The sequence below is a fragment of the Vulpes vulpes genome, chromosome 10 (genome assembly GCF_048418805.1).
Source record: "Vulpes vulpes isolate BD-2025 chromosome 10, VulVul3, whole genome shotgun sequence".
NCBI classification, from domain to species: domain Eukaryota; kingdom Metazoa; phylum Chordata; class Mammalia; order Carnivora; family Canidae; genus Vulpes; species Vulpes vulpes.
Genome location: NC_132789.1, coordinates 19676321 through 19703012, shown reverse-complemented (window position 1 = coordinate 19703012; position 26692 = coordinate 19676321). Strand labels below are relative to the sequence as shown.

At 42.7% G+C, this 26692-nt stretch overlaps 1 protein-coding gene across 1 annotated transcript in view; it reads right to left on the bottom strand.

Annotated features, from left to right (window-relative positions):
- The window catches only part of LOC140594087 (piwi-like protein 1), a 30841-nt gene extending 4936 nt beyond the window's left edge, over window positions 1-25905 (bottom strand). The window contains exons 1-17 of the mRNA XM_072722457.1: window positions 25712-25905; window positions 24541-24676; window positions 16572-16731; window positions 15763-15977; window positions 14885-15003; window positions 14175-14255; window positions 13668-13865; window positions 11702-11813; window positions 8531-8657; window positions 8201-8318; window positions 7711-7825; window positions 7049-7236; window positions 5820-5892; window positions 3496-3696; window positions 3253-3356; window positions 560-630; window positions 5-161 (exon numbers count right to left, since the gene is read on the bottom strand). Coding sequence (XP_072578558.1) covers window positions 5-161; window positions 560-630; window positions 3253-3356; window positions 3496-3696; window positions 5820-5892; window positions 7049-7236; window positions 7711-7825; window positions 8201-8318; window positions 8531-8657; window positions 11702-11813; window positions 13668-13865; window positions 14175-14255; window positions 14885-15003; window positions 15763-15977; window positions 16572-16731; window positions 24541-24676; window positions 25712-25905 — 2369 coding nt within the window. The remainder of the gene's footprint in view (window positions 1-4; window positions 162-559; window positions 631-3252; window positions 3357-3495; window positions 3697-5819; window positions 5893-7048; window positions 7237-7710; window positions 7826-8200; window positions 8319-8530; window positions 8658-11701; window positions 11814-13667; window positions 13866-14174; window positions 14256-14884; window positions 15004-15762; window positions 15978-16571; window positions 16732-24540; window positions 24677-25711) is intronic.
- Between the last annotated feature and the right edge of the window lie 787 nt (window positions 25906-26692).

Genomic DNA, 26692 nt, shown 5'->3' with positions numbered 1-26692 from the left:
ATACCCAGAGTCTTTAGGGTACACAGATCTTAAGGAGGACTCAATCTGTGGGACTTCATGATCCATCAGTGCTTGAAGCTGACCATCCCCAACTCCATCCCGATACACAATGATAGCTTGTGGTAGAAACTGATTATGTTTACACCAGAGCTTCAGGGCAGCTGGAAGGAAACCAGAAACATGGGTGAATAAGCCGTAACTCAGAACCAACTGGCCACTGCTATTTGTAACAGCTTCTAGGTTCATGTTCTTTCAATCCTGTAGCCTCCAGGACACATTCACTGCCTTTTGGTCTTCACGTGAGCTCAGCATTTCTCAACAGCACCACTACAGAAATTCTGAGCCAGATAATTCTTTGTGGGGGCAGAATGGGTGTTGCTGTCTTCTGTAGCATGCCTGGTCTCTACCCGCTAGTTGGAGGCCAGTAGCACCTCCATCCCAGCTGTTACAATGGAGCGCATCTCTAGGCATTGCCAGACGTCTCCGGGGGGACAGTGTGTTCACTTGCAGACAACTACCCAGATGGAGTCAGGCACACCAATCTTGATGGGACACTAACCTTCCAAGCAGGTTTTAAGCCCGTTCACAAGCTCCTGCCCCGATTCCTGGAAAATGCACTGAGAGAACCACCTTGTTTGGAGAAAAATAAGCTGTCAGTTTGAGATAGGAGTCTTAAAAATTCCCTTATTTTTCATCCTGAGTTAATCTAGGACCTCTGGTGGCGGGGAGGGGGGAGTCACTATGAGTAGCTGAAGATCCAATCAGGAATCCATTCTTTGATGCCTCTGCAGAGATCGAAGCATTGGTCTCTTCCAGTACCCTAGGCATTTATTAAAATTGTGAATGCACACAAATAGGAATATGGAAGCATTCACTAACATTGGTACAAATTACACGCACTTTCAATGTGCAGGACTACTGCCGTCTCATGGTGGACACCCAAAATAAATAGCCAGTGTTCCTGGAGATTCCTGCTTCCAAGCTGAGGTCTTAAAAAAATGGTTCATCCATAATCATGCTTTATGGGAACCACCTGCTTTGGAGCAGTAATTTTTACTTGACCACTTCCCAACAGATCAAGCAATACTGGTCTCAAGTTTCTATCCCCTGTTTTTTTAATTGCTTCAAACTATTGCAATGACCTGACATGATATAATACATTTGTCTGCTTTTTTTCCCCAGAATTTACAGTCTACAAGATGAAATCATGGTATGTTCAAATGCTGAGAACAGAGCAGTGGAAATGTTGTGCCAAAAAGCAAGGGTTCGCCCTTTCATGAAGATGGCGCCGAAGGTGAAGAAGGAAGCCCCTGCCCCTCCCAAAGCTGAAGCCAAAGAAAAGGCTTTGAAAGCTAAGAAAGTGGTGAAAGGCGAGCAGTCACAAAAAAAAAAAAAAAAAGATCTGCACGTCACCTACATTCCGATGACCCAAGACCCCGTGTCTCCAAAGGCAGCCCAAATATCCTCGAAAGAGAGCCCCCAGGAGAAACAAGCTTGATCACTATGCCATCAAGTTCCCCTTAACTACTGAGTCAGCCATGAAGAAAACAGAAGACAACAATACACTTGTGCTCATTGTGGATGTCAAGGCCAATAAGCACCAGATAAAACAGGCTGTAAAGAAGCTCTATGACACTGATGTGGCGAAGGTCAACACCTTGATCAGGTCTGATGGAGAGAAGAAAGCATATGTTCGACTGGCTCCTGATTATGAGCTTTGGATGTTGCCAACAAAATTGGGATCATCTAAACTGAGTCCAGCCAACTATAAATCTAAATATAAATTTTTTCACCATAAAAAAAAGCAAGGGTTCAAAATTATTTATGAACTGAATGAAATCATTTGGGAAATATAAAAATTAATGAAAGGGAATAAAGGGAAAGGAGAGAAAATGAGTGAAAATCTCAGTGAGGGTGACAAAACATGAGAGACACCTAACTCTGGGAAACGAGGGGTAGTGGAAAGGGAGGTGGGTGGGGGTTGGGGTGACTGGGTGATGGGCACTGAGGGGACACTTGGCGGGATGAGCACTGGGTGTTCTATGTTGGCAAATTGAACTCCAATTTAAAAGAATTAAAAATTTAAAAATGAACCGAATGAGAGCTTAATTTCTTTCCATGATTGAAACATTATTTTCCACATGCCCTCCCACCATAAAAGCAAACCAATATTATATTAAACTAGAACTGGAACTAGACTGGAATAATTGATGCCATTCATGAAAATAAAAATGGACCCCCTTAAAGAATACTCTGTAATTATACCAAGGGGGCTAGTAAATCCTCAGGAAGCATAACAGTGATTGGTGATGGTCATACACATGCTAATGCTCAAGAAACTAAACTGAAGAATGTGCAAACTCCTTTGAAGGTAGGTTCTACTCTAAGCACAGAAAACAAAAGTATCCCTGGAGCAAGGGAGAAACATGAGATATGGAAGCATATGTTCTTCGGCAGATCCATTACATATAGATCTGTGAAGAGCAGATCCTGTACCTATAGGCTTCTGATTGTATTCCTAGGTCTGTCTTCCCCATGTGGGGCCTGAGTCCTTCCCCGTGTGTTAATGGGGAGACTCACTGATCATCAGAGCCCCCAGTGAGCAGAAATCTAACGCTTGGAATCTGTGACTATTGTATCGCCCCTGTGATTATGTCCTATGTCACAGTTGGCTTTAGGGAAGATTTTCCAGATGGACCTTATCTAATTTCATAACCCCCTGAAAAAGCAAGATAGCAGAAGGGGGAAGAGAGATTTGAAGCAGAACAAGGACTGTGTGCTCTGGGGGAGCAGGGCATTCGAGAAGGAATATGGATGAAGTCCCAGGAGCTGAAACAGGCCTGTAGCTGGCAGCCAGCAAGGAAAGGGGGACCTCTGTCCTTCATCTACCAAAAACAAAAACAAAACAAAAAAAAGATTCTACCACAAGGATGTGCACTTGCAATAGGACCTCAAGCCTCCAGAGGAGAATGTGGCTTGGCCAACATGGCCAACCTGATGGCTGCCTGACAGACCTATGCGCAGACACAGGAGTGTCCTCTTAAGCTGCCATGTTTGTCGTCATCTGTTAAGCAGCAACAGAAAAATGATATAGACCCTTCCACATCAAATGTATTTGGAGCATAACTTTGCCAGAAGAGGAAGAGAATACCCTGCCCATGGCCCTCGTCAACAAACATTAGTTAGGCCCACCTCTCCTGTTTGGTCTACAGCTAGTTGCCATCTACACAATGTCTGCCTACGCCCACTCACTGCGTCAATTCCTGATTGATGCTGGACACGAAGCCTGCAATTGACTTCCGCCGATTTACAATATCATGGAAACAGTCGATACCAATGAACATCGCATTCTGTAACTGAAATTTTTTAAAAAAGGTAAGACATTGAGTTAGAACACAATAGAAGCACAATTAAGCAACTGCGTTTAAGATGGTTGAGTCTTAAATTCCACTGAACACAAGTGAAATAAAGAGAAGGCAATGAAATCCAACGTACTCCTGTCTCCACCTTCCAGAGGGCTCCTCCCATCTTGCAGTTCATCTGCTGGGCAATCTTTGTCGCAATGGTCATCAGCGTCTGGGGTTTGTCTAAGGTCCGTGCCACGACACACTGGCTTGGGGTCGGACACTTGACACACAGGTATTGTTTTATGCCATCATACAGGTCTTTCTTTTCACTGGACAGCACGCAAAGGACCTTGAAAGAAAGCAACAAGACTACCGAGGACATGAAACCACAGTAATGGGAGAAGTGGATGTCACGTCAAGCAAACTACCTAGGTGGAGGAACAGAGTCTGTTCATTCAATCCACAGCTGGCCCAGGAGGGTAAAGGGTCTGGAATCCCATTCCATTCAATAATGGCGAAGGTGAGCATATGGAAGAGGAAAGAGCCTAGGAGCCAGGCATGGGCAATATGCATGAATCACTTGCACTTGCAAAGTCTTTACGTCCTGGCTATTCTGTTTCTAGGAGTTTATCATGAAGTTGACACAGAGGGTTAACAAGCACAGACTGAAACGTACCATCATCAGGAACGTCACCCCTTACATGATGGGTGCTATGTGAGAGCACTTGCCAAGCATTGTACTTGACTCAGTTAATTCTTCAATAACCTACTGAGATCAAGACTAGTATCCCCATTTTACCCCTAAGCAAATAAGCTCAGGAGTTATGGAAACTGTCTGATGTACAGGCAGCAGGGCAAGATTTCTAACACGTGCTCAGACCTCCAACAGGACATGGGGTCATAAGAAAGAGCAATTACTGTTTGGTTGCTTTCTAACTATAATGGAAGATCCTCAATGTATTATTTCTAACATGATGCTTCTAGGAAGATTTTTTGGGGATAATCCTCAATCAGACTAGGGAAATTCCTTTCTCATTTTAAAAATTTCTTTTCACATGAATGAATGTGGAATTCTATCAAATGCATTTTGTACTTTTTTTTTTTTTTTACATTTAATCTGCAATTATTTTTCCTATAATTCACTACACTGTTTCTTTTTCTGAAGATTGCATTTCAGGCTTACTGTCACCCTAGGCCCATGGTATTCTACTTTTTTTTTTTTATGATTTTTAATTTACTTATCTGATAGAGAATGAGAGTTATCACAGGAGGAGAGAAAGAGAAAGAGGCACTGAGCAGGGAGCCTGATATTCTAATATCATTGCTACTTTCAAGTTATTCTTTGGTTTTTGAATGTATATGATTTAATGATTTCTAATTGTAATAGACTGCAGTCAATGTGTGTGTTTGAAAGGACACCAATCCATTATTGGCTTAGGATTTCTCCATGCCTGTTGGGATCACTTAAAGATGAAGGCTAAACTAACTTATAGATATGCTTTTCTTAAAGCACCTAATCTTTTGGGTACAGATTACACACACACACACCTCCATTTATTTATATATACACATATATAAATATACGTATTTATGTATATTTCAATAGCTCAATAAGTCAGGCTTTTAAGTACAATTGCAAAATCTAGATTCTAATTTTTTCTGTGATGATTTCTGAGTATTCAGAGAGTGGTCAGCTAATGCATCCTACAATTTCAGCTTCTGGAATAGCATAGGCCAGTCTCCTCCTAAGAAGAGCTGTTCAAACTGATGAAAACACAGGGACTGTGCCTGTTTGGGGCTCAGGCAGTCTAACAAGGTCATAAAGAGTTATTAGGTTAAGACAGGAAAGAAGTAGGGACCCAGAGAGATGATCTCAGCAACTGAGGCCACTTTCTCCCAAAGTGTTTGCCCACTCTCCAGTGAACATGGCTGAAAGGTCAGAGACCATGAACAGGGTGACAGCCTCAGAGACAGGAAAGGACAGAAATTGAAGACAAGTCCCTGCCAAAGAAAGGGCACTTGAGATTAATTTTGAGTGGTAGACACTCAAGATCTAACAGATGAGATTTATAACACTACAAGGTAAGACAGGAAGCTGCTGTCAATGGGACACCTGAGTGGCTCAGCGGTTTAGCACCTGCCTTTGGCCCAGGGCATGATCCTGGAGTCCTACATCGGGCTCCCTGCATGGAGCCTGCTTCTGTCTCTCCTGTCTCTTTCATGAATAAATAAAATCTTTGTTAAAAAAAAAAAAAAAGGGTGGGGGCAGCCCCGGTGGTGTAACGGTTTAGCACCGCCTGCAGCCCAGGGTGTGATCCTGGAGACCCTGGATCGAGTCCCACGTCGTGCTCTCTGCATGGAGCCTGCTTCTCCCTCTGCCTGTGTCTCTGCCTCTCTCTATCTGCATCTGTATGAATAAATAAATAAAATCTGAAAAAAAAAAAAAGGAAGTGCTATCAAATAGAAACTTACCATCTGTGTTTTGGAGGAAACATGATTTTCTAAGACGGTTGTATAGGACTGGACTGTATCACTTACTTCAAGCCTAGAAAATAAGTATATATCATCTGTATTCAAAAGTTAAGTATGTAACAAACGTTTTATGCAGCCAATGGAGCACCACATAAAAACAAGGTACAATGTTAAAAAAAAAAAAAAACTACTTTTAACTAATGGTCATGAAAGATTTACTTATTTGAGCGAGAGCTAAACCGCTGAGCCACTCAGGTGTCCCATTGACAGAGTAAAATCATTAAATCATATACGTTCAAAAACCAAAGAATAACTTGAAAGTAGCAATGATATTAGAATATCAGGCTCCCTGCTCAGTGCCTCTTTCTCTTTCTCTCCTCCTGTGATAGCTCTCATTCTCTATCAGACAAGTAAATTAAAAATCGTAAAAAAAAAAAAAAAAAGTAGAATACCATGGGCCTAGGGTGACAGTAAGCCTGAAATGCAATCTTCAGAAAAAGAAACAGTTAGTGTGGTGAATTATAGGAAAAATAATTGCAGATTAAATGTAAAAAAAAAAAAGTACAAAATGCATTTGATAGAATTCCACATTCATTCATGTGAAAAGAAATTTTTAAAATGAGAAAGGAATTTCCCTAGTCTGATTGAGGATTATCCCCAAAAAATCTTCCTAGAAGCATCATGTTAGAAATAATACATTGAGGATCTTCCATTATAGTTAGAAAGCAACCAAACAGTAATTGCTCTTTCTTATGACCCCATGTCCTGTTGGAGGTCTGAGCACGTGTTAGAAATCTTGCCCTGCTGCCTGTACATCAGACAGTTTCCATAACTCCTGAGCTTATTTGCGTAGGGGTAAAATGCACACATAAGGGGAGGGGCAGAGAGTGAATCTTAAGCATACTCTCCACTGAGCACCCAGCTGGATCTGAGCCAAAACCAAGAGTCAGATGCTTAACTGACTGAGCCACCCAAGTACCCTGATAAGTTTGTTCTTAAAACAAAAATAAGTTCAATGTTTGGCTTCCTCAGCATGTATCCCAATAGCCACAAACTATATATCCCCAAAGCCTATTTTACAGTTAATTGGAATAGATTAGGCTTTTTTGTTTACAAACCTCCAGGGTTTTAATACAGTGACCAATTCCTATAATTTAATATAATCTGACTCCACTTTACCTCCGATTTGAAGATCGGTTGTTATAGATCTTAATTTCAGCTCTACTTACATTTTTGCCTCTCTCATAGCTATGCCCATGGTGGGTGTGACTTTCCGTAGACTCTGTACTAAGGATGAGGCCGCTCCATAATTTCTCGTAGGATAGAGTATTAGCCAATGATCTAGTGACTTCACATTGAGTAAGGGTCCACTTCTGGTCTCTCTCGACCAATCTGCAAACTGTGGATGGGAGTCAAACTGGAAGACATAGTATAAGACTTCAATTTTTAAAGAAATACCGACAAAGAGCCTTTCTATTGCAAATTCTTGCTACTTCCTACTGAAACGTTACAATTTTAAACTTTGGTCATAACTGAATTACATACTCTTCCCTTAAGATAGTGGTAAGTAATACTGGGATTCTATCATGGGTTACTCTGGATTGTTTGGATTCTAGCTATTTGACTCTTAAGGATATACTTGGCAGATTGTTTTGCCACGAGAGATGTCCACAACTCCAACCATGGTAAACTATAGAGTTTACTATATGCCAAGGATGTTACATGCTTTCTAACTGAACACCTGCTCGCTCTCCCCTAGAGAAAGGACAAACAGCCCAAGAAGAGAGAGCAGTGAGTTACTGACCTGACTTAGGTCCTCTGCATTATTATTCATTTGGCCCCAAATGACTGCAAGAGTAACTAGAACATGACCATTTTGAAGCTGTCTTACCGCTCTTCTTCCTTGAAAAATTCTTACTTCTTTCAAGATCCTTCCCGAGAAGGACACGAAGTTGGTATCAAATTTCAAATCCCAGAGTTGAAGTTCCCGTTGTACCTCCCTATTTCTGAAAGTTAAAATATTTCCACAGAATAGAACCAAAGGAAATAAGCAAAAATGATGATCCATTTGCAAAATTCTCCTTTAATCTAAGATGCCTTGTTGTTTGTCTTCTGTATTGACATGTTGCAGAGAGAGGGTCTCTAGTACTCTGAAATCATGTCCTCTCTCACATTTGTGCTTAGGGTCTTTCTATTTTGTTCTTCCCCTCCAGACCTCCTCTAACTTTGCATCAATGGAACAAATAGAGTTGTTCCCACAAGAGGTCGTTTTCTTCCAACCTGTTGTTTTTTAGTTGGAGAATCTGAGATATCAAGAGTTCTGCACGGGTCTCATCTTCAGGACACACACACAAAGACACAGAGAGAAGAATAGGACTTACGTTTGTATAGTATTCATCAGTTTCCGTAATTCGTGCTGCCTTCTTTCTGGATCCAACCTCATATGAAGAGCCAAGTCTCTCATCACCCTGTAGTCTTTTCGCATTTTATCTGATAGACCTTTAAAAAGTTAAGAAGATATAGCTAAACAAGCAAGAATAAATACGTATGTGAAGAAGCCTTGATGATTTTATCTGGAAGAGGAAGAGCCAATGGAGAGAACACAGCTCTGGGTCATTATGGAGTACTGTGAGAAGCCTGTACTTCTACATCATAACATCTGGGGCTTGAAAGGGGTGGTCTTCTATGAGGACTGCATAAATCTGAAGTACCTGTCAGGTAGCATAGCTCAGGAACCAGCATTATAGGCTTATGGGGTGTGTCCTGTTGGCTCTTTTTCCATTTGCCTTTGCTGATCAACAGTGGCTGAGTTAGGTCAGTAACCTCTGTATTATACTGCTGCTCAAAAGAGGTGAGAAAGAACACTGGTGTGACTGTCAGCAAAGCCTAGTCAAGTCACCTAAATAGGTACAAAAAAGTCTGGATCACCAACAGAGGCCCAGGGGTGTGCTAGGAAGACTATTTCCCCAAGTTTAAGAACACGTTAAAGATACTCTTAATAGTCTCTTAATTTAGATGTCCCAGGGATGACCTCTTTTTTCCTTGTAAGCACACATGGCCCAGGAGAACAAGACTCTCATAAACATTGTGTTGGGGTCACTGTACCAGCCTTCTTTGACTTGCTATAGGTAAATGCAGGACCAAGCCTTGAATTACATATTTCTCACTATAGTACTGCCTTAAAAAATTAAGGATGTAATTAAGAACTTTGAAGAGGATTCCCACATTAATGGGGGACGACAAACCTGGTCACTCCTTGCAGCTGCAATACTACAGCTATTCCAAACATGCCTCCTGCATCATCGAAACTTTTCCGCCAGGAAAAGGCATTTGCCAAGACATCTATCCAGAAGCTCCTATCCCTAGGCTGCAATTCCTGTACAATAAAGTGCCTTTCCCCTCCCACATAAAGTGATGGTCTGTCATAGATCCTTCCATGCTGACCAGTGAGATCCTCATCAGTCACCAGTTAGCCACATGAATTCTGGTGGGATTGGTTAAGTATCTTGAGAATGTCAAAGGAGTTCCAGAGACAAGAAGACTTCAAATCCAGTGTTCATGGCGCTTTACCTCTGGAGCTGAACTACTACTTTTAATTCTCTGTAGTTATTTGAAAGGCAGCTGGGATTCACCTCCGTTCCCCTGCTTCTAGAGTCTTAAGGCAGGAGCTTGTGCAAGTATATGTATATACATGTGTGCGGAATCATGGCATCATTTTAGGGCCTCAATCACCACTCCCACCACTGAGACTAGCACAGCCTTTGTACAAGCTGTTCTGTCGAGAACTTTGAGAAACACACTATTAATTCTCATGGCTGTCCTGTGATATCCCAGACGGATCTCCTACAACACCAACTTCTGCATCTCCACAGGAATTTCCTTGTCCCACTTTGCATTACTATGAAAGCTTTTCTGCAAGCCGGGATTGTGCTTTCCTTTTAAGGGCTCATCTATGGATTTCAGGATTTTTCTAGATCTCATGACAACACAACTAGATTGCCATCTGTTATTATACTGAGTTCCCACCAGGACATCCCAAGACTACTCAAGTCATTTCAAAGGTCGTCTCAACCAATGACCTTTGAAGTAAAATCTGGAGAATGAGCAAGCAAATATCAGCCTGATATCCCTGTCTGCAACTCCATCATAGGCTATGTCAACCCAACAATCCCCAAGCCAGCTCCTCACACAGAATCTCCCATTGCAATAAGTGATGCCAGCCTCCACTCACTTCCTCAGATAAAGCCAGAGACTCCTCTTACCATTACTCACTACATTTGAGCCATCAAAAGTCCTCTTGTCTGCCCCATCCATTCCCTTTCTAATCCAGGTTACCATTATCACTGATCTAAATAGACTTAAGCACCTCCCTACTGGTGTCCCTGCCTCCCTTTTTACCCGCATATTCCCTGTACCCATACATTCCCTGTACATTAGACCCACATCTGTAAAATAAAGTGCCCCATTTCATCTATCTGTATAGTCTCACTTAACGGTAAAATCCAATGTGTGTAGGTGGATAGAACTTTATACAGTGTGGCTCCCACGTCCTCCTCTGACGTCATATCCTGCAACCCTGTACACGTCCCACCCACAACTGGGTTTATTTCTTGACAGGACACTCTAGCCTTGTTTGGGATCTGGATACATCATGCCCATCCTGAAAGTGGTGTAAGAGACAATTCTTCTCACCAATCTGCACACAGCTTGCTCCTTTCTGACAGTCACATGCCAGCTACTCAGAGCTTTCTATGACCAGCAGTCTAAGCCACCAGACATTCTCCATAACACCTCTTGATTATCTGCATAGATTTCCCCCAATACATGCTTTCTTCTTGTCTGCCATCTCTCTTCCTGCTACAAGGATGCAAGTTCCTTAAGAACAGAGAACTCAGTAGTCTTACCAATGTATACCCAAGTTGTATAATGAGCACTCATTACATGCTTTCAGGTTAAACAAGTAAGTACTAAGCGTGGAGCACAAGTGGGGATGATGCCATAATAGCACCATACCCTTGAATGGCTGTGTACTCTCAGTGCTTCCAAGTAGCTAGGTTTTGGATTCCTAATAAAATTTAGAGAAAAAAAAAACCCCAGCTTATACTTTTCTAAGTTCTTTCCGTTTGCTATAAATATCTCTAACTCCTTGAATTCTCTCTTAACTGCCAAAGCTAGAGAACCAACCTCACCACCTAGTGCATCTTTGTTCATGAAGTTTACTTGTTTCTTTGTGAATAAAGATTGAGGAATCCGGGATCCCTGGGTGGCGCAGCGGTTTGGCGCCTGCCTTTGGCCCAGGGCGCGATCCTGGAGACCCGGGATCGAATCCCACATCGGGCTCCCGGTGCATGGAGCCTGCTTCTCCCTCTGCCTATGTCTCTGCCTCTCTCTCTCTCTCTGACTATCATAAATAAATTAAAAATAAAAATAAAAATAAAAAAATAAAAAAAAAGATTGAGGAATCCATGAGTTATGAGATTTAGCACACAAGTGACATAATTTCTGATAGTAATTTTTCACTTTTTCATTTTGAACCAAGTCCTAGAGAGCTGAAACTTCTACATAGGTGAAGTCCTCATATCTGAAATTTTGCCATATTTTATTTTCAACCCACCAATCCATCAACATGTTTAAAACTATCATAGCCATGTCCAAGACTCATTAAAGAGGTCTTATTGGAGCCATTCTAATTATGTAACATATATACAAGGTACCCAAATACATGGACAAATTCATGTAAGTTATAATACCCTCCAAGAGAAACCCTGTAATATATAGATTTTGACTTATGATCTAACATGTGACTATCAGTTATACATAGGAGACATATTTGATTAAATAAGAAAAAATATTTAGACATACTGAAATAAAAGATTGCATACCTCCCTGTAGTAGTCTACAAAGGTGATTTCAGCACCACCTGATTTCTTAAATTTGGTTCTGGGATTATCCTCCCAATTAATAGCATCCACCCTATAGGTTTTGTTGTTATACCTGTGGAATATTCACAATATATGGTATTATTCCTAATGTATTCATAGCATGGGATCAGGCAAGAATTAATAGGCTTTAAATCCTACAGGTAATTGCAGGATATATCAGCTTTATTATATTCAATATATTCACCGAGTTGTACACTCTTCAACACAACCCAAACACCACAACCACGAGCAGTCACTCCTCATGTCCACTCAACTTCCCCAGTCCTTAGATAACTGCTAGTTTAAAGTCCATCCTATACGTTTGCCTACCTGACCTGTTGCATAGGAATTGAGTCATACGATATGTGACCCTTCCTGACTGCCTTCTCCCACTCAGCATAATGTCTTTCGAGATTCATTCCTGCTATAGCATATACTTGTACTTAATTCCTACTTATTGCCAAATAAAAACATAGCATATCTATAATGGGATATATGTTTCAGCGGATGAACATTCAAGTTGTTTACACTCTTAAGCTATTATGAATAATGCTGTCAGGTCTACAAAATTGGTACATTGGCCATAAGTTTTCATTTTTCTTGGGTACATAACCAGGAATAGAACTGCTGGATCACATGGCCACACTATATTTAGCATGTTGAGGAAGTGCCATACTGTTTTCCAAGGAGATCATACCATTTCACATTTATACCAGCAACGTTTGAGGGTTGGTTCTGATTTTTCACATCCTTGCCAACATTTAGTATCTGCTTTCTTAATTTTAGCCATCCTAGTGGGTACGAAGTGCTATTTCACTGTGGTTTTACTCTGCATTTCCCTCATGGCTAATAACATTGAGTATATTTTCATGTGATTATGGATCATTTTTATATTTTGTTCAGAGAAATGTTGATTCAGATCCTTTACCCATTTTTTAAAAGTTATCTTTTGACTTGTACCTGTTCTTTACTTAAATAGATGCAAGTTATGAGATTGAGAGAAAACAATTGCAAATCACCTTTCTATCCATTGTTTTTCACTTTTGACTTTGAAGAACAAACGTGTTTAATTTGATGAGGTACAATTTATACTTTTCTTTTGTCATCCCTTCTCTGTTGGTGTCCTATAAGGGTTTTGCTCACCTAAAGATTTACTCCTATAGTTTCTTCAAAGACTTTTAAACTTTTAACACTTACATTGAGGTCTATTTTGAGTTTATCTTGGAGTGAAATTGGAGTTAATTTTGTATATTGTGTCAGGAAGGGCCAGGTGGATACCCAGTGGTCACAGCAATATTTGCTGAAAGAGTATTCCTTCTCTAAACTGTCTTGACACTCTTGTTGAAAAAAAGAAACTGACTATAAACTGACTTTGGGACTCAATTCTATTCCATCAATCTTTTCATCTGTCCTTTTGCCACTGTCTTGATTACTAGCTTTATATGTTTTGAAATTAGGGAGCAAAAGTCCTCAACTTTACTCTTAAGATGATGTTGCTAAACAACTTTCAATCCACACTCAAAGTGTCTGGTTTAAAGGGAGAGCAAAAAACTAACTTCAAGTGGAAATTTGCCCATAGGTTCTATCTAATTAAGCCCTGATTTTTTTTTAACTAGTTAGACACAAAGCAAAAGAAATTTGGAAGGAATATATTCTGTTATGTGCAGGACAGGGTTCCACAAGATGACTGGATCAGCATTAGGAATTAAGAACAGCGAAGTCTACAAATGACACGTATCCCTCTCTCATGCAATAGACCTAGATGAGAAAAGCATGGACTGACTTGGCCATTGCCATGCCAGGTCAGCTTCTGAACTTTAACTACTGAGTGGTTTGAGAACTATGGGAACATCTTCTCGGAGTGGGGGTGGTGATCAAAGTAATGGGATAGGTTTGTTGTTGTTTTTTTTTTTTTAAGCAGACTTACAGTGTAAAAACAATTGACCCGATTAATTCTTTAGAAACTTGCTCAACATCTTCCTTTCTGGTTTGTGGATCACGAAGACCTGTTATTAAATCATAAGCTGTTTGCATTCGGAGCAGTTTATGGTTCACATCAGCACAGAGGGTAATGCTGGTTTCATACTCAAGAATAGAAGTAACGTATCCAGGCCAGATGACCAGCCTGCAAATAGAACACGTTAGATGGGATTATCAAACTCCAAGCTCTGAGTATAGAGCAAGTGTCACAGGGCCCTAAAAAGGCACTTGAGAGTCAAGCCGTTTCATCTCTTATTTTTAATAAGAAATGGTCTTTTGAAGGACCTTTCCAATAGAGATTTACCTGCTGTGCTAGTTATACCTAATTTTTGTTAAACCATTTTATCATCAACCACAGGCTTACACATATATACCTACATATGTATGCATGTGAGAATCTATGGGATTTAGATGTATACATTACAAACATTACATGAAACTATTTTATACCAACTTGTGATCGAAGAACTCAGTGGCCTCTTGCTTGTTATAATAGTTGCGACCAACTTGCTTCAAATTCATCTGCTTCAAAATTCTAAAAATTGAAGAATAAGTTTTGTTGAAATAGTATGAATATTAAGCATTTGGTAATACACATGAGGATACATTAGGGGGAAAAATCTGCCAGCAACTTTGTATTACACATAATAAACAGATGTACCTGGTACAAGTAAATTATATTGTGAGGTAGATATTAAGGTCCATTTATCCTCTGTTTTCCCCTCCTTTCCCTTATATACAACAAACTGTCATGGAAAGACCATTAGGATATCCTCCATTCCCAGAAATGAACCAAAACATCTTTTGCAGATGATGTGCCTCCAATTTGGGATATTTGTCCACCACTGTTACTACAAAATAAAAAACCAGTGCATTTGCTCTAGGGAGAAATATGCATAGGCATGCATACTCGATGTATGCTCCTCCTTCCAGGCAGGTCCAGGCACAGGATATGGGGGTAGGCAGGGAGAATACTGAGGATAGGCCACAGAACTTAAGCATGTCTAGGTGAGGGTCAAGTCCCATTTCATCCCCAAGATCCGTTGCCCTCTCAGGATGAGGAGGTGTCAAGAACATGAAATTCTAGGAGCAAATGTCTATGTTCAATGCCACTGACACATGAACACAGTCATATCTCAAGGAAACTAAAGCTTATAAACACACCTTCTAAAGAGAATGTTGTAATAGCGTAAGCAGTCTGGTGAGTTGGGTGAGAGTTCGCTGATGAATTCAATGGTCAGCTTCACAACCTGGTTTTTCAGTAGGCTGACCAATTCCGTTTTCTGAGATAAAGAAAAAACAAGAGGGTCTAGCAGTCCTTCCGAAGACAATAAGCTCATTATTGAACCACAAATCAATAGGTCACCTGGGTATAAAACACACCAGTGTGACACATGCAGGGACAATACAAGACTTATAAGGCTAAAGTGAGGAGTCAGAATTAAACATTTACAACTACTTTTTTTTAACTTAAATGAGCTCCTGTAGATTATCCATTTGGTAAATAGATGTTTATTGAAAAAATATTAAGTCCTTCTAATGTTTTTGCTGAAAGATAAAAACTATTCAATACTTCATCAGCACTTGACCCATATTTGCCTTTGAAAATGTAAAAACATGTATATATTTTGCTCTCAGATTCATTTTAAGCACTGACATAAAAAAAAGCACTGACATGAGGCAGGAGGGAACATCAGTGATAAGCACACATGGCACGTGGGTGTTACAAATCCCATGGGCAAGAGATCTTCAGGTCTCCTCAAATCGTTGTACAAAAATGGTATTTGCTTTAAAACAGTGAAGATGTGAGAGGAAGAGAACAAAGGTCAAGAAAATGTCTAGGGTGCCTGGGTGGTTCAATTTGTTAAGCATCTGCCTTTGGCTCAGGTAGTGATCCCAGGTCCTGGGATTGAGCCCCGAGTTGTGCTCCCTGCTCAGTGGGGAGACTGCTTCTCCCTGTCCCTCCGCCCTCTTGCTCATTCTCTCTTGCTCTATCAAGTAAATAAAATTTAAAAAGAAAACATCCAATAACAGTACTTAACCGGCAACAGTAGCTTGTGAGGTAATAATAAAGAGCTCCCATCAAATATATGGCACTCTCCAATAAATGCTTTATGCTGCAAAAGCAATTCTGAACGAACTTTTCCATCCTCGATGTCTGGCATGTAGTCAATGTTGTACTTATATGTGACCTGCTGGGGGCGGGACGTCACTCGGAAATGGTTTGTGAATAGCTTTACAGGTCTACCCAGCGTGCCTGCAAAAATGAATTCACGTGTCAATAATGAAACAAGCAGACTGACTGTACCTAAATAATGTGGACATCCCAATACTGAAAGCCAAAGTTAGGCCAAACAAGGATATTAACCACCAAACACATAAACATTTACATACAGCTGATGTCCAGAGTATGTATCATCCATTTAGAGGAGTCCTCACTCAAGCAGACATTTAGAGAGTTAAAATAGAAGATTAAAATATTTAACAAGAGATCAGAAGAAAGATCTCTAACACAAGGCTTCCAACAGGGGGAGTGGGTGGGGAGCCAGAATAATGTAAATGTTGTAATTATGCTTAGGTTTCTTTTTTCTAAAGTCTCAGTGCATTCAAAGAGCTGGGTCATTTTGTCTTAGTGGCTATAAAAGGAAGAGAAAAATGGAGAGTCCATCTAGGACTCTCTAATAGTCTCTGTTTCTGCAAAATTGAGTGCCATTACAACAACGTAAGCAGATTGGGAGGTTACCTCCACTCACAGTGATGGGATGAAGTTTTACACACACTCTTAAACACAAACATGCACAGGTTTCACGTGAACGATTCCCTCAGGCTGGGTCGTTAATGGCCAGCATACCTGTCGTGGACTCTCTAACATGTTCCAAGTACTGTCGGGTATCCACCACATGGTCTCGAAAAATGCCCCCAAAACGCTTTCTCTCCTTCAGTGAGGTTGCCTGCAGTCTAGTCGCCAGCTGAAGTTCCTCTACATGGAAACGGATGTGAAAGCCATGAGTCTTATACAATTAAAAAAGAAAAAAAAAAGGGAGGTCGCTGGAGTTAGGAAACAGGACTGTCCAACAATCCAACGGGTATTTCAGTCATTGGTCACCAGAAAGGGGGAATGGGACCTGGAAACCCCTCTGAACAAGAGCCCACCCCACATCAGTGGCCGGCCTGGCCAGCCCCACATCCATCCCCATGGAATTTGCTTTTGCGCCAGACACTTGTTCGGAGTGCAAGCTTCAAAGCAGAAACTTTGTCCTTAGCCGGTGGCTTTTTTTTTTTTTTTTTTTTTTTTTTTTTTTTTTTAGCCAGTGGCTTTATTGGCCACCTCACTGCCCTCACCTTACTTGGCACCTCACTGCCCTCTCAGGAGCACTGGAAAATGCTGACTGAATAAGCAGTTTATTTTTAAGAAGTGCATGAAATTGCCTTTGATACAAAATAACTGAGACGTTCTTTTTATTAACAGCTACTGGAAAAGGCTCTATTTTTTAATTACGTTGAAATATACGTACAGATTTTACGAGGTACCATTTGGAGGACAAGACAAAGCAGTCTTTCAAATACCCTGGAAGAGGGGTATTTCATAAAGATGATGGAGGAGTAGGGTCCTCACCTCACCAGGTCCCCCCAACTTACCTACAGAACTTCCAAACCATCCTGAACACCTATGAATGTGACTTGAGATTTAAAGACAGAACAGCCGGAACTCTACAGAGAGAAAAGTTTTGGCTTCTAACAAGACAAGACGAAGGGGGAAAGGGGAGGGGAAAAAGGGAAGGGAAAGGGGGGGGAAGGGAAAGAGGGGGGAAAGAGGGGGGAAAGAGGGGGGAAAGAGGGGGGAAAGGGGGGGGAAAGGGGGGGGAAAGGGGGGGGAAGGGGGGGGAAAGGGGAGGAAAGGGGGGGAAAGGGGGGGAAAGGGGGGGAAAGGGGGGGAAAGGGGGGGGAAAGGGGGGGGAAAGGGGGGGGAAAGGGGGGGGAAAGGGGGGGGAAAGGGGGGGGAAAGGGGGGAAGGGAAAGAAAAGGAAGGAAGAAGCCTGGGGGCAGGTTGGGGGGTGGGGAGCTGCGGGCCAGAGGAGATGGCTCCAGCCTGGTGGGAAAGCCTGGGCGCCCCTAGAGCCCAGCCCCAGAGAGGAGGGGCGTCAGGCTGAACCCTAGGAGGGGCAGCGGAGCACCCAGGCTCCCGGGGTCACTAGCAGACGAGGCGGGCCCAGGGCAGAGCGCCCCACAGCCCAGGGGCTGAGCTCGGGACAGCGCTGGAGCCGCAGGCGGCAGGGCCTCGGGGAGAAGCGGGCGGGGGGTGGGGGCGATGCCGGCAGCATAGGCCCCGGGGACACCGCCACGGTCCTGCCTCCTGGCAGGAGTTACTGGGGAGCTGACTCCAGGGCTGGAGAGCTGGCCACCGCCACTGCTGTGTTCCTCCCTGTGTCACCTTGTGCCTGGGACAGGCGGCGCCGCCAGGGGACAGAGGCCTCACAGGACAAGCAGCTCCCCCTAAATCCCGGCACCTGGCGGGGGGGGGGGGGGGATGGTTCCCAGGTGCACACACCTGAGAGTCAGCACAGCAGCCCCTCCCCCAAAGACCAGCTGGAAGGACAGGGGAAGAGCAAGTTCTGGACCGAGCAGTGCTGGAAAGCCCCAGGGGAAGAAGAGGGACTTAGAGTTAGTAGAACTAGAGATTCCCCTCCTTTCTCCCCCCCCCCCAACCCGCTTTTTCCAGTACAACTCATTTTTATATCAGACTAAAAATTTCCAGTATTTTTTCCCCTTTTCCCATCTTAACTACAATATTTTACCACTTCATTTTTAACGTTCTTCCTTTTTTGACTTTCTTATTTCTACCATTACAGATCCTAGATATAATTTCTACTTCTAGATTCAACATACTCAATTTAATATTGGGAAATTTATGAGCTATGTTTTTTTTGTCATTTTTGTTTGTTTTCTTGGACTCCTTTTGTTCTCCAATAGTGGAAGTTCATACCTTCTAAAACATGACCAGCATGCACCCAGAACCAAGTACTATACCGTGCTGGTTCATTCTATGAGATTATAGTCTCTCTTCATTCCCATTCTGCCCCCTTCTTTTACCTTATGTTTTGGTGGTTAACGTTGGGGCTTTCTACAAGTATTGCTGGTTTATATAAATTTGGGACCAAACATCTTCTAACATACAGAACTTAATACACTCAGAACCAAGAGGATCAGCCTCTAGGACCCCTTAGGTAGACTATATTTTCCTTCCACTACAACTTCATCACCACCATCTCCTATTCCCCTCCCTCCGTTTTTGTCTTTTTTCCTTTTCTTCTTCACTTTTGCTTTTTTCTCTTCTTTTGCTTTTTCGTTTTTATACTTCTTTGGGATTCTTGGCCTTTTATTTTTTACCACTTTCTTTTAAAGTTGGTTTTTCACTTCAGTGGTCCTTTGGTTTTATTATGTTCTGATCTGGTTTTCATTTTCTAGTCTCCGACCTCGTCAGAATCATCTACGGTGAAATTTACTTAGGTCATGATTCATATTCTTGCCTTAGCTTGCTCACACCCCCACTCTGCATGGAGCAAAACGACTAGAAGGAAGAACTCACAACAAAAAAGAATCAGAAATAGTACTCTCTGCCACATGACTACAGAATATGGATTACAATTCAATGTCAGGAAGTCAATTCAGAAGCACAATTACAAAGCCACTGGTGGCTCTAGATAAAAGCATAAAAGATTTGAGAGACTTCATGACTGCAGAATTTAGATCACAATGCCAGATTTCAGGTTGTATTACAAAGCAGTGGCCGTCCAGACAGTGTGGTACTGGCACAAAAACAGACCCATAGATCAATGGAAACGAACAGCAAATCCAGAAGCGGACCCTCAACTTTACGGTCAACTAATATGCGACAAAGCCGGAAAGACTACGCACTGAAGAAAAGACAGTCTCTTCAATAAATGGTGCTGGGGAAATTGGACATCCACATGCAGAAGGAAACCGGACCATTCTCTGACACCACACACAAAGATAAACTCAAAATGGATGAAAGATCTAAATGTGAGACAAGAATCCATCCAAATCTTAGAGGCGAACAGAGGCAACACCCTTTTTGAACTTGGCCACAGCAACTTCTTGCAAGTTATACCCATGAAGGCAAGGGAAACAAAAGCAAAAATGAATTATTGGGACTTCATCAAGATAAGAAGCTTCTGCACCACAAAAGAAACAGTCGACAAAGGTTCCTCAAAGAGTTAAAAATAGATCTGCTGGGGATTTACCGCAAAGATACAGATGCAGTGAAACACCAGGACACCTGCACCCCCATTGTTTATGGCAGCAATGTCCACAATAGCCAAACTGTGGAAGGAGCCTTGGGGTACATCGGAAGATGAACGGATAAAGAAGATGTGGTCTATGTATACAATGGAATATTACTCAGTCATTAGAAATTACAAATACCCACCATTTGCTTTGACGTGGATGGAACTGGAGGGTATTATGCTGAGTGAAATAAGTCAATCAGAGAAGGACAAACATTATATGGTCTCATTCATTTGGGGAATATAAAAAATAGTGAAAGGGAATAAAGGGGAAAGGAGAAAAAATGAGTGGGAAATATCAGAAAGGGAGACAGAACATGAGAGACTCCTAACTCTGGGAAACGAAAAGGGATGGTGGAAAGGGAGGTGGGCGGGGATGGGAGTGACTGGGTGACGGGCACTGAGGTGGGCACTTGATGGGATGAGCACTGGGTATTATGATATATGTTGGCAAATTGAACTCCAATAAAAAAAATAAAAATAAATAAAAGGATTATACTCTTAAAAAAAAAAAAAAAGGAACGGAAAATTCAACTTTGCTTTTCCAGTGCTCATATATTGCTGCAGTGTGAAACCACGAGGCTGATCATAAAAGTAAAATAAAAGGCAATGATGATCACAAAAAGAAAAAAGAAAGAAAGAAAGAAAAAGAAACAGTCCACCTACAGAATGGGAGAAGATATTTGCAAATGACCTATCAGATAAAGGGCTAGTATCCAAGATCTATAAAGAACTTATTCAACTCAACAGCAAAGAAACAAACAATCTCATCATGAAATGGGCAAAAGACATGAACAGAAATTTCCCCAAAGACGATTTAGACATGGCCAACAAGCATATGAGAACATGCTCCGCATCACTGGCCATCAGGGAAATACAAATCAAAACCACAATGAGATACCACCTCACACCAGTGAGAATGGGGAAAATTAACAAGGCAGGAAACCACAAATGTTGGAGAGGATGTGGAGAAAGGGGAACCCTCTTGCACTGTCGGTGGGAATGTGAACTGGTGCAGCCACTCTGGAAAACTGTGTGGATGGAGGTTCCTCAAAGAGTGAAAAATAGAGCTACTATATGGCTCAGCAATTGCACTACTGGGAATTTACCCCAAAGATACAAATGCAGTGAAAATCCAAGCCACCTGTTCCCCAGTGTTTATAGCAGCAATGTGCACAATAGCCAAACTGGAAGGAGCCTCGGGGTCCATCAAAAGACGAATAAAGAGTATGGTCTATATATACAATGGAATATTACTCAGTCATTAGAAACGACAAATACCCACCATTTGCTTCGACATGGATGGAACTGGAGGATATTATGCTGAGTAAAGTAAGTCAATTGAAGGACAATTACCATATGGTTTCACTTATACCAAGAATATAAAAAATAGTGAAAGGAATCATAGGGGAAAGGAGAGAAAATTAGTGGGGAAAAATCAGAGAGGGTGACAAATCCTTAGAGACTGCTAGCTTTGGGAAATGAACAAGGGGTAGTGGAAAGGGATGTGGCTGGGGGGATGAGGTGACTGGGTGATAGGCACCAAGCATGGCCCTTGCTGGGATGAACACTGGGTGTTATACTTCATGTTGGCAAATCGAACTCCAATAAAAGAATATACAAAAAATATCGTTAAAATAACCTACATTATTCATAAACCTTGCACCCCTGAATGACTAAGATAGTCCATGCCCTGGGCTACAGAAACTGGTTCTCTTCAAAAGGTTCCTTCTGGAAGCTATTATTCCTAGTTAATGATGATCCCATAAAATACCAGAGTCTGAATTTGTACAATAGAAGAGCTTTCATTTTACATACAAGTTTTTAAAATGCTTTTTATCAAATTCACAACTAATTCCAGACACAGCCAGCAGTCAAACTTACCACATTCAAATTTCAGAGAGAGAAAACAGCTGGCATCATTCATTAGTACTTGCTACATACAATATGCTTTATTGAAGTATTAAACATAACTCTTCAGACATGATATAGATGAAAAAACTGGTATTTCACTATTGTGTATTCAGATAATTTCATTTCATGGAGTTCATACTATGTATCTGTTTTATAAAAACATCTAACATCAGACACCAAAGGCAGAGACAATAGAAGCAAAAATAGACAAGTAGGAATTCTTCAAGCTAAAAAGTTTCTGAACAAATTAATGCATCAACAGAATGAAAGCCACTTATGGAGTGGGAGAAAATATTTGCAAACCATGTATCTTATAAGGGGTTAATTTCCAAAATATATAAGGAACTCCTGAACCTGAAGAGAGGCGGGGTTGGGGGCGACATAATAACCCCCCCTTTTTTTAAAAGATTTATTTATTCAGGGATCCCTGGGTGGCGCAGCGGTTTGGCGCTTGTCTTTGGCCCAGGTCGCGATCCTGGAGACCCGGGATCGAATCCCACATCGGGCTCCCGGTGCATGGAGCCTGCTTCTCCCTCTGCCTATGTCTCTGCCTCTCTCTCTCTCTGTGACTATCATAAATAAATAAAAATTTAAAAAAAAATTTAAAAAAATTTATTTATTCATTCATGATAGAGAGAGAGAGAGAGAGGCAGAGACACAGGCAGAGGGAGAAGCAGGCTCCATGCCGGGAGCCCGACGTGGGACTCGATCCCGGGTCTCCAGGATCGCGCCCTGGGCCAAAGGCAGGCGCCAAACCGCTGCGCCACCCAGGGATCCCAATAACCCCTTTTTTAATGGAGAAAAGACCTGAATGGACAAACATAGTTGGCCAACAGGTACATGAAAAGATGCTCAAAGTCACCAGGAAATGCAGATCAAAGCACAATGAGCTATCACTTCCCATCTGTAAGCATGGCAGTGTGTGTGTGTGTGTGTGTGTGTGTGTGTGTGTGAGAGAGAGAGAGAGAGAGAGAGAGAGAGAGATTGATTTTTTTTAAAAGACCACAAGTGCTGGTGAGGATGTGGAGAAATTTCAACCCCTTGATAATGCAAAAATGGTACAGCTGCTACGGAAAACAGTATAGAGATTACTCCAAACACTTAGAAGTAGAACCACCATATAGTCCAGCAGTCCTACTTCTGGGAGATTCTTTCAGAGAACTTGAAATCAGAATCTCAAAGATATATTAGCACTCCCATGTTCACTGCAACAGTATTAAAAATAGCCAAGCCCCGGAAACAACCCAAATACTAACAAATGAATGGGTAAGTTAACATGGTATATCCATACCACAGACTATTATTCAGCCTTTAAAAAAGGAAAAAAAGGGGGGATCCCTGGGTGGCTCAGCGGTTTGGCGCCCGCCTTCGGCCCAGGGCCCGATCCTGGAGCCCCCGGACCGAGTCCCGCGTCAGGCTCCCAGCATGGACCCTGCTTCTCCCTCTGCCTGTGTCTCTGTGTCTGTCTCTCTCTCTCTCTCTCTCTCTCTCTCTCTCTCTCTCTCTCTCTCATAAATGAATAAAAATAAAATCTTTAAAAAAAGGAAAAAAGGGAAACCCTGCAATATGCAACAACATGACCTTGAGGACATTATGCTAAGTGAAATAAGTCAGTCCTAGAAAGACACATACTACAGAATTCCACTGATAGGAAACATCTAAAATAGTCACACTCCTAGAAGCAGAGTAGAATGGCGGCATTCTGGGGTTGGAGGGAATGGGGAGTTGCTAATCAACAAGTGTAAAATCTCCATCACCCAAGTTCTAGAGATCTACTATTCAACATCATGCCTGTAGTTAACAGTACTGTATCGTACACTTTAACATAGTTTTAAGGACAGATCTCATGTTAACTATTCTCACCATAATTAATAATAATTTAAAACTTGACTGAGCCACCCAGGTGTCCCACTCTTGATTTTGGCTCAGGTCATGATCTCAGGGTCCTGAGATCAAGCCCCGCATCGAGCTGCACATTCAGCACGGAGCCTGTTTAAGATTCACTCTGTACCTCTGCCACTCCCAATGCTCTTTTAAAACACTTTAAAATAGGAGCAAGTTAGAGAATCAGACCTGAGGATTAATAGTTTTAGCCAAATCCTTGGCTAATATACAAGTCTGAGTGCTCACTTGCATAATGATACCCTTCCACCTGCGTAGAATACAATGCAGGCAAGGCTGAGGGGCTCAAGCAGCTGCTCAGCCTTCTCGTGTATTGATTTCAAACCCACTCATGTTTCCAGGAAACATGTAACTAGGAATTCTAGTTAACTTGGAGTTATACCCACTCATGTTTCTAGGAAACATGTAACTAGGAATTCTAGTTAACTTGGAGTTATATATGAATGCATTGTCTAAACCTGAAAAGACATTATAATTGAACAATTGGCTAGACTGACTGTTATCCATCTCCACTTTTCCATAAGCTTTAAAATATAAGGGGAAGAAAACACTGAGCAATTAATTCGTTGCAGAAAAGAAAAATAGTTGAGGGCTATATACTCTTCCTATCCTGTCAAACTCTATGGGGATCCTGAGGCTCTCGGCTGGGCTGGTATCACTATGGTGCACCCTCAGAGATTAAATCTCCCTGCCCCTCACCATAACCCTCTCTTTCCCCATTGTCACCTGGAGGCCGAGGTGCTCTTCTCGGTCTTCTTCGTTGTGCAGGCTTAACCACTTGGCTTTCCGGTTGCAGCGGCCACGGGCTAGGTGGAATTCGGCTGGGTGGCTGGGTCTGCATATTTGAGGGGATAGACATAAAGAGTGCTGTTAATGGAATTTGTCCCTCATCCAAAAATTATTTGCCTGCTATGTGCCCAAGTGCTGTCAGGGCATGGAGCATGTTCCCTTGTAACGGCTCACACGCCAGTAACAGAAAATCATAATGTATATAACATTGGTATGTTAATGGCCAGGGAAATGAAGTAAAAGAGAACAAAGTACAGAAAATTCGTGTTATGGGGAAGGTAGGTTTGTGAAGGGGGGCTGGGTGAGTTCATGGGGTATGAAACAGAGCCTCAGGAGGAGGTTGGGACTCAACCAAAGCTTTGGAGGAGAGTTACAAGGTTATGGGAGCCACAGGTAAAGAGCAAATTTTCTAAGGCAGCAATGTCCAAGGAAGCATGAGCTGAACAAGGGGAGAGAAGCAGGAGAAGTCACAGGGGTGGTGGGAGGAAGGCCATCTGGAACAATGTGTTCGGACTAAGAAGACAGGAACGTGTACAGGGCATTGGGCAGAGGAGCTGCATGGACTGACTTACTGGTTCTGTGCTGAGTAACCGAAAAAATGATGAGGGCAAAAGCAGGAAGACCAGTTAGAAGGCCACTTGTGGTGTTCAGCAAAGGATGCTGGGGGTTGGGGCCAGAGAGGGGAAACAGAGGTGGTAAGACATTGTCAGATGCTAGGATTTTTTTTTAATTGGGAGAGGACAGTATTTCCTGGTTGTTTACATGAAGGGTTTTAGAGGAGTCTAGGATGGACCTAGAAGGCCCCAGCAACGGGCAGAATGGGGCTTCTTTAGATGAAAGGAGTGGGGCATGTCGGGGAGGGCACCTCAGCAGCGCACAGACACCTGTGGGGTGTCAGCTGCTTGTTTTGAATTCATCCTCAAAGAGGAGTCCTTGGCTGGAGCCAAGATATTCAGACACCTTTCCATACTCTCAGGATGAAAGTGAAGCCCTTTGCGAGAGTGAAGGCACGTGAGAGGGAAGCAGCTGAGGAAGATCCAGCATCTTCTGCATAGAGGAGACTGAACAGGACTGTGCTCACTGGCGGCGCTGCGGCTCCAGGTGGCGCTGCGGCTCCAGGTGGCGCTGCGGCTCCAGGTGGCGCTGCGGCTCCAGGTGGCGCGGGTTGGGAGGGGAACTGACCACGGGCTCTGCCTCGAGCTCGAGTCCTGGCTCTGCCGGACATTGCGGTCCTGAGGGTGAGGACCCCGGAGGGGACAGGCCCTGGAAGAGCATGGTTCTAGGAGACATCTCTGTGTAGTTGCCTGGAACTTTCTACAGACGAGGACTTTAAAGAAAGGGTCAGGTGCTAACGAGGCAGGGTTTCCCACCACACCCACAAGACTGGGAACTCCAAAGTTGTCAGAGAAGGGTCCTGTAGTGATCCCTTTCCCCATACAAAGTGGCGGGACCCCATGGGTTCCGGTGCTTACCTGTAGGAGTCAGGTGTGCACACAGTTCTCACCTATAACATCCCCATGGCACAGGGAGGAACCAGGTGTCTCCTGGACGCTCACCCACCACACACACAGGCACACACACTCCAGAGCTCCTGCAGTCGGGACAGGTCCTCCGCTGACACAACTCACTTTCCTTCCTTAAGAATGAGGCTGCTCTGGGGTGGTTCACCTACACCCTGCGGCCTAGAGTTCCTCTCCTCCAGCCTCACAAAGTCTGATGCTCACATCCATGGGTTCAAAGAGGCTAAAGCTTCTCTCCGAAAGGCCCTGTACCCTACCACGGTCACCAAGTGGATGTAGGACTAGCCTGGCCGCTGTATGGGATGCTCTGGCTATCAGCAAGACTGGGACCCACTGGCACCCACCCTCATTTCAATTTCAATTTCAATTTCAATTTCAACCCTGCTGGCCCAGCCCCTTCCGGCCCTGCCTCCATCTGGCCCAAATGAGGCCAACCTGGCAGGTTCATAGGGGCTCTGAGTTTCAGTTGGATGGGAGTGGGTGTTTCTACCTGCTATCTTGTCCCACCCGACCTCCCCATCAACCAATCTCCAGATTAACCC